At 36.7% G+C, this 19,163-nt stretch overlaps 1 protein-coding gene across 2 annotated transcripts; it reads left to right on the top strand.

Moving 5' to 3' along the window:
- Nucleotides 1-655: 655 nt before the first annotated feature.
- On the top strand, nt 656-19,056 carry EMB2738 (GTP-binding family protein). Of its 2 annotated transcripts, none has more exons than XM_077354221.1 (12): nt 656-1,134; nt 3,365-3,429; nt 4,785-4,868; nt 5,009-5,302; nt 5,794-5,933; nt 6,544-6,631; nt 8,555-8,737; nt 12,217-12,378; nt 15,081-15,274; nt 16,874-17,024; nt 18,235-18,400; nt 18,716-19,056. In XM_077354221.1, the coding sequence occupies exons 1-12, from the start codon at nt 735-737 to the stop codon at nt 18,784-18,786; spliced, it is 1,998 nt and encodes a 665-aa protein (XP_077210336.1). In that variant the 5' UTR covers nt 656-734; the 3' UTR covers nt 18,787-19,056. The 2 variants fall into 2 exon arrangements, with proteins under 2 accessions (XP_077210336.1, XP_077210335.1); XM_077354220.1 differs by having other exon boundaries at nt 8,549-8,737.
- The last annotated feature ends 107 nt before the right edge of the window (nt 19,057-19,163 follow it).

The raw sequence follows: 19,163 nt of genomic DNA, 5'->3' as shown, positions 1-19,163 counted from the left end.
CACCGCCGGTATATACGCCACGGGATCGACATATGCATTGAATCCGCTATTGGCAAAAGGTATTACCAGCAGTCAATATGATTCTCCTATGTCTTGCAGATTATTTGACATTATAGAAGAAAAAAATGCCCACACTACGGGAGGAGTTGGAAAAGCTTTACATGTCAAAATGCTTGGCCAACTAATTGTATCTGGAGCAGCACACGAACAACGGACTAAAGATGCAGGAAGGCAGGGATCTTTTGGAACACATGACTGTGTTGAATGGGCTTGTGGATCAACTCCACAAGGGTGAAGAAAAGTTGAGGGACGGCGTAGATCTTTAAGATCCGTTGCCTGAAAATTAGCTACAAATAATTAAAATGATGAAAATAGAAATCAAAGAATTAAAAACTTGTTCAATACTATACATTCTTGGTACAATTAACAACCGATCTCACAAAAGATAAAATGGAATTCTTCTGAATAACAAATTTCCACAAAGCTGTGTTGGAATGACAAAATCATGTTTTTTTATTAACAACAGTCGATAAAATAAGACGTCCCTCATGTGATGAAACTAAGCAAGCATATCCAGCCAAGAAGCCAAGGTACATTATAGACACTCTGTCTTAAAGTGCGCATATGCGTAGCACGCATATAATCTCTTTATTTTTCCTCTACCCCAGCCACAGAAAAAAGCAGCAGATAAATAAAACTGCAGAACCCGCCAACGCTTCATTAGAGCATTTCTAATGGCAGCTCTCGATCTCTGCACATCTTCTCCTTTCAGCGAACGGTTTTATAGGGTTTCCGCCATTTCTAGGGTTTCAATTACTTCTCCCACGCTTTTCTCCCCAATACTCTATGGAAACTCATCTTTGAATCTCTTTTCATCTCTTTCTTTCAATTCTTTCTCCAATCCAACCTTCTGTGCCCTAAAATCGCATCAAAAATCTCGTTGGATTCCTCCGAAATGCGTTTTAGATCCGCTCGTTTCTTCAGTTTCTGACAATGATGAAGAAGAAGAGGAAGAAGAAGAGGTAGTAGATGAAGCCGATGATATGTACTCTTTGGATTACGACAAACTCAAAGAAGAAGCTCGAGACGTTGTTAGAGAGTATTCTCTTTCTTTATCCCGTGAATTGACGATAGGTACGTTCCGATCAGTAGGAGTGATGTTGTAGTTGTTTTTTTTTTTTTTTCTGTATTCAATTCGTTGAGATTACTTGTTTTTATTGAATATTTGTATATCAAAATGTGTTTATTTGCATTGTATGCACTGTTGATGTTTCTCAATGATCTTATTGGTCGCGATTGATCGAGTTTCAGATGAAATCGTAGTGATAATTTTTTATTTTTCTCGTGTGGTTCGATTAAGTTGAAATGCTTGGTCTGATTTGTGGCTTGTTTGAGTTACTTTAATTGAAAAATTGACCCATTAAGCTCCGAAGTTCTCTGAAATTATTCGTGAACCTCTGGGTGTGCACCAGGTGGTCCACCTTTGATGACATCTTGGTTGCTTGGAGTTGGGCCTTCTGGGATATGAGGATGTGGTTATTGGGGCACTCTTAGTATCTAGTCTATTTAGAAGAATAATTGAGAACTCTCTTTGGGTGTTCACCTCCATGTATAGCCCCGAATGATCCTGAACTAAGGCATTAGATTTGGGAGGAGCTTCACAACATCGACAATTTTGTGCATTAGTGGGGATTTCAAAATTATCCGTGTCACTCATGAGAGACTGGGTCGTGCCAGGATGACATCTAGTATGGAAGATTTCTCAGATTTCGTTGGGAGACATGCCCTTATCGATCTTCTGCTCACAAGAAATGGGTCAGGGAGATAAAAAATCTCGCAATAACCTTCTTGAAATAGAACTGCCACAAGCAGAAGATTTCTTAATTTTAGAAACAGATGCAAACACCATGCATATGCAGAAAAACCAATTCTAAAGAAGAATTTATTTGTGGGTATGGCTCAGGAACTTTTAGTGATATCAAAACACGGTACCGCATCAATGAGCTTAAATTTTTAGCCGCCAAAAAAGGCATCAAAAAGTTTGAAAATTTTCTATGACGAGTCCATTTCTTGTTGAGGACCATTAATAATTGTTTTAAGAGTTTCTTAACAAATGGACTAAGCAAGTGTCTCAATTCAAAAAGATTGTTACGATGGAATCATTTCTTTTTGGAATACTCTTTTGACGTGGAATTAAAAAGATCCGATCAAAATGAATTTGCAAACTGCCTAACAAGAGAGCTGTCTTTTATAGCACAGGGAGCAAGCTATAAAAGCACTTCTTTCTACAAAAGGAGTCTATTCTTCTGGCCCAATACAAGGACCATATGACAATTGGAAATCCTCCAATATGTGTTGAGTAACTAAAAGAAGCATTCCAAAAATGCCATCTTGGGTTTCAACCAATCCCACTTTCTACAAAACCGCTAGATGTCATACCATTGGGAAGGTTGCATAATATCTGTGAAACAAACAATTATCCAAAACATGGAAAAAAATCTGGTATGTGCCTTAGAACGGTGTACATCATTTAGGCGCAGCACAGAGTCTGGTTTTGCAAAAAACCAGATTGGTCCATTTTAAATGTTACTTTGTATGCTTGTGATTAGGGCATTTTGGAAGTCATTATGCCTATTATCTACCACGCAGACAATGATATGGACGTCTATTCCTTTCCTAAAAGCGTACATACACCTACTTTTTCTATTTGAGAAGGAAGGGTTGATAATGATGAGGGAGGGAGGGAGGGAGGGAGGGAGAGAGGGAGATGCCCATGAGAATAGAAACAAAAGAGGAATATGATGGTGGTGAGGGTTTGCTTAAATCACCAAAAATAGTGAAGGAGGAGGAGAACAATACCGATAATGAAAATATTGTATGATGGAGAAAAGTTCATGGCCTCCTGATTCTTTAAAGCCACTATAAGCATGGTTTTGCTATTCTTTTGATATTTCAACTTAAATTTATGAAACATAATCAATCTACCATGCAATGGTTCTAAAAATACTCTTAGACTCTTCTAAAATGTATCATAGAAGTTCTATAATTTCCTTGAGGATTTTTTTCCCTTTCTGTTTTATACTTTTCATTTCATGATTGTTACCTTTGCTAAAGTTATGGCGTTTGGAGATGATCTTGCTGTTGGAAATCTCTGCCCCTGATTTAACACCTTGCATAGTTTATTTCTTCCCTTTAATAAAAGTTTGTTATTGTTTAAAATAAGGTAAGAAATCAGATTCTAAACATCATTGTAGAGTATGTAACCTTGCTGTTAGTATGCGACATTGTGAGATTTTTATTGTTCATTTATTGTCTTGATGATATTTTGATCACTAATAAACATATTTGTTTCTAATGCTTTCAGAAGAGACAAATGATCGAGAAGAAATTGGTGGAAAGCAGAAGAGGCAGAAAAGTTCAATAAGACATGTTAGTAGGCTTTTATTTCTTGAGCTAATGTTCATCCCTTGATTTGTATTTGTATATTTCTTAATCAAGAAGCCCAAATAAACACTATAACTGCTCTTCCATACAAATCATAGTTTTAAAACTCCCCCATGTCATCGTGGACTCCCACGAGTTTACTCCCTTTTTCCCTTGGCTGCGATCCACGTTTTGCCCAACACAGTCAATAAAAACTCCTTTGACTCTCCCGAGTTATGGCCGCGTCAACCGTGTTCTTGGCTGCGTCCGCGCCGAGTTGACAAGGATTTTGCTTGGGCCGCATTTTGACCCGCATGGCCACATCTGTGTTTTTAAACAGCTTTGTTCTTTTAACACATTATCAGCATGGGCATTGATTTCCAAGTTTTCCCTGGTATTCATGTTGAATATCTTACAGACTCAAACACATGGATAACATACTAAAAAAAGGTTAAAGACAAGACCAAGACGCCACAGGCGAGGAGAACTATGATTACATGATCTGAAAACATCTGGTGAATCTTCTCAATCTGTGATCCATGTGAAGTGGAATGCTGAAAGTCACAAAGAACTCCAAGGCACCTCTAAAAGTTTCTATTTCTGTGAATGTTGCTTCCATTTCACCCCCTACGACCACAAAACTGAGAAGAATGCAAATTTTGAAAAAAGAAGAAGAAGAGAAGAATGCAACCCCGGGAATCACGAATGAAACCTGCGAAACTAGAAGCCCCTGATTGTTGTTTGCGTCTTCCAATTAATTAAGGTTCTTGATGCTATCAAGGCTCAAGAGTACATGTCAGGCACAGTGAGGGCTTCACAAGAAGGCAAATTTGGCACCCTTTGAAAGGGGAAATGCTCTTTTGGCCATCTCAATAACTGGTCACATGATTTTGTCATTGTTATCCCTTTGTTCTAAAAAAAATGTTCTCTGTTCAAAGCAACACTTTTAAGGGTTATGCTATTCCTTGCACATAAATTTCTACCTAGGGAAAGAAAGCAGTGAACATTTCCTCTCAAAATTTCTCTGCTCTCTGCAGTTCAATAAGAGATAAGTTAATTATATTTCAAGCACATCATGTTACATAGATAATGTAAATCCTGTTCAATTTCTTGCATCTGAGGCAAGATAAAGCCACACAAACCCATTATGCAAAATGGACTGCATAATGGTACTTATCATGGTTGGATGCACATTAGACTGCATGATACATCTTTGTGATTAAACTTGTTCTCTGTTCATTACCTAATTGAAATTTATTGCTCAGATTTGATACCTTCTTTTTCACATACATCTACATATAAAACAACAGTTACTTTAAATGCCACGGACTAACTGTATACCTGATGTGTTCTATTTGCAGATCCCTGACCACCTTCTTCCAAGGGTCACGATTGTTGGAAGGCCAAATGTTGGCAAATCAGCATTGTTTAATCGTCTTGTTGGGGTATTTTCTATATTCACCATTTTCAGTTCTAATGTTCCAATAAACTTAGTACATCTTTTCTATCTTCAATTTGTGAGACCACAAGCATAACACTTACATTTAAACCTTATGTCTATTAATCCAATTCAAAATGCTTACAGGGGAACAAGGCGATAGTTGTGGATGAACCTGGTGTTACTAGAGATCGCTTGTATGGTAGATCCTTTTGGGGAGAACATGATTTCATGGTGATAGATACTGGGGGTGTTCTTACTGTTTCAAAATCACAAGCTAATGTTATGGAAGAGTTGGCAATTACAACAACCATTGGTATGGATAGGATTCCACTTGTTTCCAGGGAGGCTGCTGTTGCACGAATGCCCTCTATGATAGAGAGACAAGCTACTGCTGCTGTGGAAGAAGCTTCTGTTATAATATTCCTTGTTGATGGCCAGGTAATCTTGCATTACTACGTAATCTGTCTCTAGATATCATGTGCTCTGCATCTCTTCTTTACCATGGTTTTAAAAATATAGTGATATTTTCATTTTTATCATAAAATATCACGATAATATCACGTTATTATCCTGATAAGTTTCTTAAATTTAATATATTTATATACTTTTTGAATAATTTATTTTTATAGTTTTATTCCTGTTATAAACCCGGAAAAATAAAAAAGTTAATATATCTCAATAGTTTCTCTTACATCCCGAGAAATTCCTGAGCACGATATTTTTGACATAGCTGCATTGTTCTACATCCCGTTTATCATGTCCGGTGTGTTGGTTTGAATGCTTTAACAATGTGGATATTAATAGTTTTCTGATTATGTGCATTTACAATCTGACTGCTGCTTTCCTAGTTTCTAAGTTTTAATGATTGCTTCATAAGATATGAAGGCTCGATTCTTTACTACAAGACCTATATAACAAATATTGAACAGGCAGGTCTAACGGCAGCTGATGTGGAAATAGCAGACTGGTTACGTAAGAACTATTCAAGCAAGAGTATTATTCTTGCAGTAAACAAGTGCGAGTCTCCACGCAAGGGTTTTATGCAAGCATCAGAATTTTGGTCCTTAGGGTGAGCAACATCCTCTAATTTTATCTGATACATGCACAAACACACCTCACACACACAGATAACCATCTATGTATACATATGTGTATTTATAATATTTTTATACATGGTAAAGTGATATCCACTCTCTTTTGCACTAATGGAACTCCTATCTTCATTCTACATGTTCTTAATTAGCTGATAAAAGTTGTTACAAGTCCCAGAAAGCTATCAACATCTAGTTATCTAGTTGCCCCTGAATGTTGGAAGCTGAGATTTTCTGCAGCTCTGACTAAATAGATATTTTTCATTTTGTCTAAAGTCTAAAGTGTATTCTATTTTTATTTTTTGAATAAGACTAAAGTGTATTTTATCCATCACATAGATTGTCTAAAATTTACTAATGTTCGCAATCTGTAAACATAGCACCTGCATATCTGTTTTTCCCATTTTGATCCAGATTGTCTAAAATTTACTAATGTTCGCAATCTGTAAACATAGCACCTGCATATCTGTTTTTCCCATTTTGGGATCAGAAAGCGAACAATTTTTTGTCAGCTTTTTTTTTTATCTGTTTGTATTTGATAAACATCATGTGTTATCATGTTAACTTACTTTTTGGTTGATGAATTAGGTTTTCTCCATTTCCGATATCTGCTGTGTCTGGCACCGGAACTGGGGAGCTTCTTGATCTTGTTTGTTCAGAACTGAAAACAATTGAGGTACATTATTCTATGCACACTTGCAAGTTGCAACATGTTCTGGGTGTATAAGAGTGTTCTGTGTTCTTCACTTTGGTAGATGAAGTACAACAATGTTTGTGAACCATAACTATGTTTTCAACCAGCTAGTTTAGTTTTGTGGCTATATATAAGGACACTGCAATAAATCATTGCAACTGGCTACATATCATCCCATAGATTTTCCAATAAACTAGAGCCATAGAGACAATTCTATACAATATACCTGGTTAATGCATGTTGGAACTTGTATAAATAATAGGCACTATGGATGGATGTTGGAGCCAGTTTGAACTTCAAACATATTTGTCTCCCATTCCAAACTTCACATAATTACTGTCCAACAAAGCACAAAAATAACATTTTTGAGATGGAAAAAGCTTGTAAAATGGAGCACAGATTGGAAGACAAGCTGAAGGACATGCTTATGGTTTGGACTCCTAATAAGTGGGAAGGAGCTCTGCTGCTGAAGAAAAATTTCAGCAGTGGCAAAAAATCTTTATCAAACAAAATAGAGATATAGGTTCTAGTGTAGTTGTTGGAGTGTTCTCAAATGACGTAGACCCAATGAAGCTTGTTGCCCATGTCTTAGTTAATGATATGGATTGAGAGGAACTCTTTGAACTTTATAAGAAGGCAAAGGGGTGGTCCACCGCCTCTGTAAATGCTCATATGCAGTATTTCAGCAAATTCATCCCTTCTTTTGCTGGTATTTATGAATCGTGTGTCGCATTATTATCACAAAGCAAATAAGGGGGAACATCTTACAACAGGCAAAGTAGATTGTCTCAATATGGTTTCACTTTATGATTAATTATTCTAATCAAATATGTTAATGGCATTTTTAACTTATCATAGGACCACTTGTATCTCATAGATAGACCGGGAATATGAGTGAGTTTAAGTTATTTATTTGTGGAAATGCCCAAAATATGAATTATGCAGTGATCCACACTATCCAATATAACTTTATGCAAACCAGCTTTATACATATTTATGCGTGCGTGTATAGGGGAATGATATCACAACGCCCTATCATCAATATTGGCACACCATCCCTTGTCATTTTGTGACGTATCATGGTCTAAATCAGTAGTAGTTGCCACTTGCCACAGCCAGTATTCACTTAACATTAAAAAAAGAGAAAATGGTAGAAAGGGGGTTGATATTGGTTGCTGATTACCATTTAATATAGAACAGATAAAAAAGAAGTATGCAGCTCTGCACACCTTCAGAGCATGTGAGCTCTGTGATAAGAATTGGTAGTGGGAGAATTCGGAGATGCTTGGGGGTGTGGGTGATGGTGTCACTGGGGGTTCTTGGGGTAGATGATAGAGGAGCTTGTTTTGAAGGTGTCGCTGGCAATGGAGACGCTCGCCGACTGACCTTCCACTATTCCTTTATTCAAAGATTGCGATGTTGTTGAAGAGGGTGGTGTTTGGGCGAGAAATGAGGAGTATTTTTTGAGGAAATGGGCAATGAAAGAGCCACTGAAAGAGCCCACTGAAGAGCCATTTTGAAGTCAGTATTATTATAATTAAAAATCAAACTTTCTGTGGATTAGATAAGAGTTAAACATGAAATTCATGTTAAGTTCTTGTCTTTTTACTGGAAAGTAAATATGTTTCACCATCGCTTGGTTCTTTTCCAGTCCATTTAGATATTTTTCACCATTGCTTGGTTCTTTGCCGGTCCATATTATATTATCAAAATACTCTATTTTTTATCATTCATAATAGCTTTATTAATAAGGACCTATAAACAAGAACAGATGCATGCAAATATATCATGACACTCTGACCCAATACTCACTGATCAAGATCAAGTATCCAGATCTTTCTTATTGACTTATCAAAATGTTTTGATTATATTTTTTTTGATATGTTCATAGATGTGAAGTTGCAGGCATTGGAAAGCTCTGACGAAGAAGATGAATACATTCCTGCTATTGCTATTGTTGGCAGGCCAAATGTTGGCAAAAGCAGCATTTTAAATGCCATAGTTGGAGAGAATAGAACAATTGTCAGCCCCATCAGCGGGACCACTCGTGACGCTATTGATACCGAGTTTACTGGAGCGGATGGGCAGGTTTGTGTACTTCCAATATATGGCCTATTATACTCAAATGATTGTTGAATGTGTAGTTTCTAGATATTATGAATAAACTTTTATGCCTGACCTTAATACTTACAGAGCAGTGCACATACAAAAAAAATTACTTTTCTATGCGACTAAAAGCCTGTATTGTGGGATTTGTATGCCACAAATCTATGATTTGTAGACATGAAAATGAATGACGTACACTCGACACGGACGCGGAGTGTCGGACACAGCAAACCCCCAAAATTTAGAAACATGGACACGGCTAAAATAAAAGGTACATATAATCATAATTTGTGGATACAGATTCGTGTGTCGAGTTCGACACGTATACGAGTTGTCTGACATCGCAACATCTAAAAATCTAGAAGTGGTGACACCCACATACATATAAAGCTACTGATTAGTATTTGAGTAAAGGGTTTCTGCGCTCGAGCGCAGAAACAGGGGCCCACACTGTTGGGGGTGGTCCAAAGCATTCATTTGATGGGCCCTTTCATGGATAGGGTATCCACCAAAAATCAACTCCATTGGATCATCTTAGGCCTTAGGGTGTCCATTTGTGGGGTGAAAAATGGGCAGAGTAGTGGACAAACAGTATCTATCCATTTTCACCCTCACAAATGGACACCTTAGGATGATCCAATGAAGCTGATTTTTGGTACACACCCCATCCATGATGAGACTTTCAAATGAATGCTTAGGATCACCCCAACAATGTGGCCCCACCCTTGTTTCCTGCCCTCCAGCCCAGGGGAACCCTTTACTGTTAGTATTTTGTTACAATATAAATATTATATTCATTTAACAAATTAATAAATCGTAGAATTAATCAGCTATAATCTAAAACAAACATGAGATAGTCAAATAACAACGCATTCATCAATTTAATGTATTCTCTTCCGTCTCCAGTTTAATCTAAGAGTTTCTTCTGTTTCCCCCCCTTTGTCTAGTGATGCAGTGGTATTTGCCGTAATATGGTGAGAAGGGGTGGAGGTGATACTCTTAGACAATATGGTAGCTTATGCTGGCAAAGAGAATTGGAAACTGTTTACTAGGTGCTGAAGTTCTGAAATATGAGGAAAGACTGTTGGTTGGGTAAACTTTCTCTTTCAGCTGAGGCAGAAGTTCTGTTCTAATTAGAATAGCTGACCCTTCTTTCAAAACTTAACCTCCGTTTTTTTTTGTTTGGTAAGCTAGGATCGAACCTGCAAACTCAATCTCCCTTGTAGAGATCCACAAGCAATTCAGTCCAAAAAAAATCAAGTTACTAAACAACATAGGGATTAGATGTTCATGGACTGTTTTCAGAACCAGCGAACAATGTGTTTCAAGAGACTCTTGAGAAGGGTAGAGGTAGGTTCCTTTTTCAGCTTCAGATTCAGACACAGATATACTGAATTTTGCTCAAAAGAAACTCAATTCGGGCCTAGAATCTGAACAAGCTCTCCTTGTCTCCTAGTGATTAATACTGGTAGCAATTACTGTGTTGTGGAAGATTGGAAACATTCATAAAATGGCACAAATAAAACTCATCAATAGGCCTGAGCAGAGTGCTACAAAACTTTCAACTAGCTGCTCTCAGGAATGCTGAAATTCTGCACAAACATTATCTTCTTAGCAGCTATCCAGCTCCTTCGTTAAGACAATAGCAAAGTAACCCAGGCGGCTGCTTCTTTACTATTAGTGAAGAGGATATGAGCTCGACTGAATCCAAATTCTCAGTTCTGTTAAGCAAGTTTCTGGCCTTCAATCAAAGAGGATTCAAAGCTTCTAATGCACTTATATCTGAATGGAAAATCATGCCATCTCTTAGTTTAATAAACCGAAATGGCATTAGCAAGATTTCGATGACAAGTTCAGCAGTGAACTCTCATGGTGTTCTTGTTTTAACCTATTGAACTGTAGATCTTAATAGATCTGTATCGAAGACATAATTCTCAACCAAAATTCACCAAAATGCCTTCAACACTAGAACTTTGGGGCTGATTTATCAAATTTCTAGTGCTTCTTCTGTTGCAAATAAATAAATAAAAAATACAAAACCTGAACAAGCACATAAACTGTAAACTCGGTTTTACAATGCCAAGAGCCTTGAAATATCACAGAACAACGTAATTCTTGTTTGGAATTAGTGGCTTCTTGTAGATTCTGAAATTCTCAAGGAGCAAAGAAAAATACAGTCCAAAACAACTAGAAAATCAAATTTGCAAACAAGATCTGGATTAGAATACCATTTAAATCTAGATTTTGATCACCTCACTAGAAAATCTGCTTGCTCGAACCGAAATGGTTGGAAATTCGTGGAAATTGCAATGCAGTCGTTCCAGAATCTTCTTCGCTTGCAAGTTTTTTACAGAACTAATCAATCACAAAGGAATTAGTTCAAGTACTTGTAGATCTAGGAGTGAAAATGTTCAGTCCTTATCAAATTCGTCAAGCTCTTCATTCAATTCCAGCAACAATCATATATGAACAGAAAAAGGCACGGATTCTACACTTTTGATGGAGGACTAAACAACTCTTGTCTGAGCAAGGACACGCCCAACCTCTCGTTACAATTAGAGGAATTCCTTGCAATCTACAAGGATGTACAACAGCAAAGGAGAGGAGCTTGGAATTCAAGCTCAAATCCCCTCACCTTTGGGACAAATTTCACAAGAGCTCTTTCTCCAAAGGAAAATTTCCCTCCAAGAACAAGAAGCTGTGATCTCTCTCCAATTTTCAAAATTCAATTCAAAAACTAAAATGGAGAGAGAGAGAGAGAGATTTGGCTTTTATAGCCAATTACAAAGATAATTAATGCTGTTAAAGTATAAAAGATAAATAACGCCTTTCTCCAACAGCTTAAGCTATTGGAGAAGTTGGTAAGTTATCATGGTATCAAAGCCAAAGGTCTCGAGTTCAAACCTCCCGATAGCAAAAATCCACATGCGATGGTCGGCCCAAAGTGGGACCACATGTGCCACGTGTTTGCCAAGTGGGCCACACGTGTGGGGGAGTGTTAAAGCATAAAAGATAAATAACGCCTTTCTCCAACAGCTTAAGCTATTGGAGAAGTTGGTAAGTTAACAAATGTGTAAACTGTAAACTACCCTTGTGCATGTGTTATTGTGTCACGTCACGTGCACTTATTAGACCCTACTGGCCAATTAAGCACTAATGAGGCTTGGTTTTCAAAATAAAAAGACTTCACTGAAACCTTTGGCTGGTCCATCACATTCAGGAGGAGGAGGTGCCTAAACCCTTGCATCATCTAGGCACTATTCTTAACCCTGTTTCTTGTTTTTTTTCTTTATAAAATAAAGTATGCGTTCAATTTTTTTTATAGTAGGAACAATTAGCAAAGAATGGACAGAAATACCCTCTATACCTTTGTATTGTTTATGGTTAAATTGAACCAAATGATGACAATGGAATATTAATGAAAGACTATGGTTGATGTCTTTCTATTTTACTCATTGCAGAAGTACAAACTTATTGACACTGCTGGGATTAGACGTAGAGCAGCAGTAGCTTCAGCAGGCAGCACAACAGAAGCCTTATCAGTTAATAGAGCATTTCGTGCCATTCGCCGTTCAGACATAGTGGCCCTTGTTATTGAAGCCTTGGCATGCATAACAGAGCAGGTATCTTGTGTATTACTTGGCCTCTTCCTGCCAAATGTCTTTGGTAATATTAAAATGTTTTGTCAACTTCTCTTAATATGATGGCTTTGGAGGCTATATACGTGTACAAATTAAAGGCAATGTCTCTCAAAGGTAAAAGAATGGTTGAAATCGCTTTAATAATTGTAGAACGAGTGCCAAATTTCAAAGTATTGCAGCATATGTTGACAACCATGGAAAATATCTACACATCTCTAATGAATATAACATCTAACTATTGTAAGCAGTAAATTATGGAAAGATTACTTTCTTATGCCATTTTTGGGGCATATGCAAGGATTAGGAATAAAAGCATATTTAGAAATATTCTGTCACCGTGTCAAAGTTAGCGGATAGGATGAAAACCTTTTTTTTTATTGTCAATTTACTGGCAGATAACTAGATAAGTCTTTTGTACCCTGGAGTTGACCAACTCGGTCCTCTCCCTTTTCTATGAATGAAATTGCAACCATTAAAAAAAGAAAAATTACTGGCAGAAGGAATTTTAGGGTTGTAATTGTACCAAAAAAAATATGAATTTAGAGCTATGATTTAGCTGACACTTTGAATATATTGAGGACACACGTGTGTCCCCAAATGTTGACACTAATTTGGACACTTTTAAATGTACCTCTAGAAGTGTTAAATTTAGGGAAATGATCCCCCCCAGTAGGGTAATGCGCTCCCCTTCTAACGTGAATTGTGGGCAGACTTTAATGCCTTTTGACATCAAATCACGTTAAAAGGGGAGCGCATTATCCTATAGGGGGGCAAAAAAATCATCGCCTTAGATTAATTGTTGGTGTGTGGACATGTTTTTGTACCGTGTCAAGTGTGACATTCTATTTTATTATTGAATATTGTGTTTTCTTCTTTTATTATTACATTATCTTCTATTATAAACTCTTCATTAGCTAATATTTATTGTTATATCCCCTCCCTTAAACAAACTCGTCCCAATACTATATTCATTATATAATATTGGTCTCCCTTTCTCTCTGTATATTGGAGATGGAATAGAAGTAGTCTAAATTGATGAATACGCTGTTATTTGATTATCTCATGTTTATTTTAGATTATAATTGATTAATTCTAAGATTTATTAGTTTGTTAAATGAATACCATATTTATATTGTTACAAATTATGATAGTAATCAATAATTTTATATGTATGCATGTGTCACCATTTCTAGATTTTTAGATGTTGCCATGTTAGACAACTCGTATTTATGTTGAAACTGGATACACAAATATGTATCTACAAATTATGATTATATATACTTTCTATTTTAGCCGTGTCCCCATTTGTAAATTTTTGGGGGTTTGCCGTCTCTGTATCAACCCATGACACTCGAGTCCATGTCCACAAATCATAGATTTAGAGTTGTCAATTATCAAGATAATATTTGAGCTACAAAAATGAGGGAGTCCAGACAAAGTTAGGAAGGCAAGACGAAAAGAGTCTATTAATCTCTCAAGCTCAAAAGGCAAATCTGGAGCTAGCGGGTGTGGATATGGTGCTTAGAAAGAGTAGGTGTGATGTTTATCTTCTCAGATACTTAGGTATTAATGACCTATGAAGCTGAAGTGCAAACGCTGTTGGAGGGGTTAAGGATATTTTGTAAGCATGCTGGAATGTCATAGTTGAGGTTGATTCAATATATGCCATCAGTTGAGTGTCAAAAACTAGTCCGGGACCTTGGAGACCAGTGGGTGGAAGAAGTACATGTCATTCTTGCCATAAAACTGGAGTGCCTAGACGAGATTTATCTTTTGTTTAAGATTTGCCCCTATGTCGTTGCCTTTACTATCTTTGGTTATTAATCATTGTTTACCAACAAAGACAGACAGAGAAAAAGAGAACTATTGTAAGCAGTAGAGCATTACATAAGATTGATTGGATAAAGAACATTTCCAATTCATTTGAACCTTTTCTCTGCGAGCCTTGGCGCAATGGTAAGGTTGCTCCATTGTGACCTGGTGGTCATGGATTCTAGTCACGGAAACAACCTCTCTGCAAAGCAGGGGTAAGGCTGCGACGCTGCGTACATCTAGCCCTCCTCAGACCCTGCAATGGCGGGAGCCTCCTGCACTAGGCCGCCCTTTTTTTTTTATTTGAACCTCTTCTCTGATGCTTCTATAGAAGCAAATGTCCATCATGAGAAAATAGTGTTCGGAGTGGATGTAAACTCTCGAATTCCACAAGTTACTTTTTATCCATCTTTTGTCTTTTTATTAAGCTTATGCAACTTGCCAGCATTGCAAGGTGTACATTTTACATTCCTGCTATATTATCAAGGTGCCAAACCTGGAAAAAGAAATCTGGAGAAGCAACCGTTATTTAAAAATGCATGCTTTCAGCAATTTTTTTGGTGATGATGCTAAAATCAGTTTTTGTCGTAGTTATGATTAGTCTCCACTGCTAATATTATTGTAATTGCATTTCTATTTCTTAGCGCTATTTTTTTTTGGAAACACTCTTAAAGACTGCGATGCACACTTTGCTTGTAATGTTTTCTCACTTTTATCATTCAGGAAAAAGAATATGAAATTCCCACTTTTCTTGCACTCTATAATTATCTGAAATCACAAGTCCGTGTGCCTTCTGGATGCACTGTTCTGATAACTTATCTTAGGATCTTAGTCTAATTCAATTTATTGTCTTTTTTGCTGGTCTGCCTTAGGATTGCAGGATAGCTGAAAGAATTGAGAGAGAAGGAAAAGGTTGTGTGATCGTTGTAAACAAATGGGATACAGTACCAAATAAAAACCACCTGACGACAGCATACTATGAGCAAGATGTGAGGCAGAAACTTCGTGTTCTTGATTGGGCTCCAATTGTTTATGCAACTGCTGTAACCGGTCACAGTGTGGAAAAGTATGTGCTATGTTGGTGCTTACTTTAGCTTAAAGATATTTTTTACTGTTCAGTTGCAATATTTACTGACTCTTATATTGGTATTGTGGCGTTCTATGGTTAAGACAGTTCTCCTACAATTCAGGTTCGAAGATGCACGATGTTTTGCTACTTAATAGAGCAAAGAAAATGAGATTTTTTTGGTTAATGAACATGAGAATGCAACATCTTTTGAACACTAATGATTATTTGGTGTCATCGTATGATAGATTGCTCTCTTGAGGTGGTTTCCTGCATATAATAATTGGAAACGAAGGATTGTGGGTTTTCAGTGCTGATTTGTTTTTGGAGCCTTTGCATAGTTAATGTAAGTTATGGTGGTGAAACATATAAAGTTGGACATGTAATCTATCAGATAAATTGGACTTAGGGAGGAATGGAATGAGAAACTTTACATCTATTGCCTGATTAGTTCTTTTCTGGTTTGCAGCAAGACTCTTCCATCAGCATTGTCTCTGCTTTTGAGTTTATTTTAGTTGTTTGGTGTTAAAAGTCATGTTCTTCCCCACATTCCCATGTAGTTGGAGGCAGCAATTGAGGAATTCAAATAAATTATTCTTTGTATACGCTCGCGGGATTCATTTGAGTTTAGAAAATGGACTGATATGTGTGATTTATAGTTAGGGTTTTGGCTTTTCTTTTTTCTATTTTCATGGTTTTTTGGAGTTTAAGATAAGCATTTCATCTTGGGTTGTTTGTTTTCTCATGTGCTTTCATTTGCATGAAGCTGCAAAAGCAAATTGTTGAGAGTTTTGCTATGCTCCGATTAACTAGAAGGGGATTGATATAAATATTAATTTTTTTGTCCTCTTGCATATATTCTGAAAAAACTCGGTCTTCGAGGCGATACCACTGGCATTTGAGATATTTTTCCAGAAGGCATTCAGTTTTGTTTTAGAGCCATGTGTCCCAATTACTTGAAGGAGATGGAGGAAGGAGCAGAGAGAATGAGAGAGAGGACAAATAGGAGCATGTTAGTCATTTCAAGAACATTAGCTGCATGGATAAGAAGATATAAGGGGGCATCTCATAAAAATTTTGACGTGTGAATATCAACTCCCTTATCTTTATAGTAAGCAATGATCATCAATCTAAGCATGCCACTTATTGAGAAAAACATATAACGTGAAGAAATTTTATTAGGCTATACAGGAACGAAGTTTTGTTTATAAGTAAAATACTATAATGTCAAATGTGTATCATACATATGAACAACTTATCTACTAGAACTTTTAACTTCATAAAATGATAATATTTGGAACCACATGACATGAGTGCGTGCTATAGAAAAGGGCAAAGAAAAACTTTACCCTTTTGTGGGACGTGCTTTTTATAGCACACATGAATGTGCGCACACACATTCATGTGTGTCTGTGTTTGTTTGTTTATATTTATCTATATTACCGAGCAAAGTAATTGAAGAGAAACATTAGCATTGTCTGAGCTATGCAATTGAAGAGAAACGTCAGCATTGTCTGAGCTATGCATATATTGCCATGGTATTTTAAATTGTGAAACTTTTATTGTACTTCAAGCTAATCATCACTCATTCATATTCAGGATTATTGCTACTGCCAGTATGGTTGAGAAAGAAAGGTCAAGAAGGCTAAGTACCTCCATTTTGAATCAAGTGGTACAAGAGGCACTAGCTTTTAAATCACCTCCAAGGACCAGAGGCGGCAAGAGGGGGCGTGTTTTTTATAGCACTCAGGTATTTAAGCAACACTATAAATTATTGCATTTCACACCTTGATTGTGGTATATGATTTAATTTTTATTTTGTACAAAAGGTATGCTACTTAACCTCGATAAATAAACTGCAGTATGTGGATATAATAAAGCTTTCTGTATGCATAATTTGAGCTCTCTGTGTTGCAGTTACTTATTTAATTTGAGCTCTATGTATTGCAGTTACTTATTCCCTATATTCCTGAAATTGCTCATTGAAATTCATATAGCATATGCAAATGGTTCTATGAGATAAGTCGTCTTCTATATCCTAAAACTTGACATGCACTTAGTAGTTAGGATCATGGTAATCAAAATTTCTTCAAAATGATCAGGCGTGTATAAACCAGAGGATCTTATTTACTTTCCAACTGTCACAAAAGGCAGAAGATCACGAAAGGGGTAGAGAAATGAAGACAAATAGAAAAGATGAGAGAAAAGATAGAAGGCAAGTTGGAGGGATGAGGAAAAAAGTTGTGAGGTTTGAAAGAGCTCCCAACTTTTCTCCTCGTATTTATTCAATAGAAGTTATGAAAATTACAAGAATTCCATCAATAAATGAAATAAAGAATACTGATATCCATGACATTAAAAATAAACTTCAACACTAGAGAATAAATGTCTCCCATGCCCGACCTGGCGCAAATCCTCTGAAGTGAGTAGTTATCTATTTACTCTATTTACTCAAGATTTTTCTTGAATAAAATGACGATCTACTTCAATGTGTCAGCACATAATTGCTTGCTATATGAGTGGCTGCACGGTTCTCACTTCCCACAATACTTCTTCATTAGTTCAACCTTTAAAATCATCTTAAGCTTTGGAGTTTTCATCCGCTTTAACTCACGAGTAGTAACTACACATGCATTTTTTTTTACTTTTCTAAGTTGCCAAGCTACCTCAAATAAGTACAATACCCAGTATTGGACCTTTGATACCTAAACTACCCTTACTCTTCAAGAGCACTCATATCTTTAATTAGAGAATTTAATTTTAGAATTGGTATCTTGATATTCAATAGTATTGTCCTGTTGTGTTATTTTGTTACCAAGAATCCTTAGTCCATGAAAATGGTGTCTTTTTGTAGGGTTTTCTAATGAAATAGTGATCAACTTTTTTAATCTTCCCACACATGTAAATGCATCAACCTGTATTTTATGAGTGAGCCTGTGGGACCCACTTGTGTTGTGCAGGCAGCTATTCGCCCACCCACATTTGTTTTCTTTGTTAATGATGCAAAGCTTTTCCCGGAGACATACCGGCGTTACATGGAAAAGCAGTTACGGTCAGATGTGGGTTTTTCAGGGACTCCAATCCGCCTACTATGGCGCAGCAGAAGAAAAATGGGTAAAGAAGAAGGTCAGTCAGTCTACAAGAACTTTCTTGAGCTCAAATTGCTATATTTTTAGCCTACTTATATTGGCACTACCATGTTTTAATAATGGCACAAACTCAGCTTGTCTTTTATTATTTAAACAGCTGTCAAAGGTTATACAGTTCCAAAAAAACACTCAGAAGCCCATTTAAAAGAAAAGACAAGCCGAGTTAGTACAATTATCTAAACATGGTAGTGCCAATATCGGAAATTATAAGATCTGTCGCTTGTGCACATAACTTCTCTATCAAGACGAATTCACTTACAGGAAAAAAATTCTACACTGGTTTATTTTTCAGGAAGAACAGCAGCCAACAATACGCAATCTTCTCTGGGTCGGAGTGCCAGAAAAATGGCTGTAGCAACTTGAGTTGATACTACAACCTTTCATCTCTTTAAAGCTGCGGCTTCCATTGCTGTTTTAGATCAAATGTAAGAAAGCATTCTCTTCTATTTGTATCGTGCACCTATGAAGAAATTTTTTGGGCTTAACCATCCAAAGCCCAATTTGTTGAGGCTTTGCTCTTCAACCTTGATGTTGGAGGTTCAATCCCACCTTACCTATAAAAAAAATGAAGTAGATTTTGTGTAAATAACTGTATTTTTTTGCTGGTAGAAATCCATTGAATATTTGTGGTAACTAGTCTTTAGTTGTGGCTTAAATCTTTGAATTTCTGATTATCTTAATCGCAATATTATGGTACTAAAAGAGTATGAATGTTACTCAGAGGGACCTTCAATCCAACC

The sequence above is a fragment of the Tasmannia lanceolata genome, unplaced genomic scaffold (assembly GCF_043159265.1).
Source record: "Tasmannia lanceolata isolate RefF3 unplaced genomic scaffold, GAP_Taslan_0.1 ptg000015l, whole genome shotgun sequence".
In the NCBI taxonomy this organism is placed as follows: Eukaryota; Viridiplantae; Streptophyta; class Magnoliopsida; order Canellales; family Winteraceae; genus Tasmannia; species Tasmannia lanceolata.
This window is presented reverse-complemented; position numbering and strand designations above follow the sequence as displayed.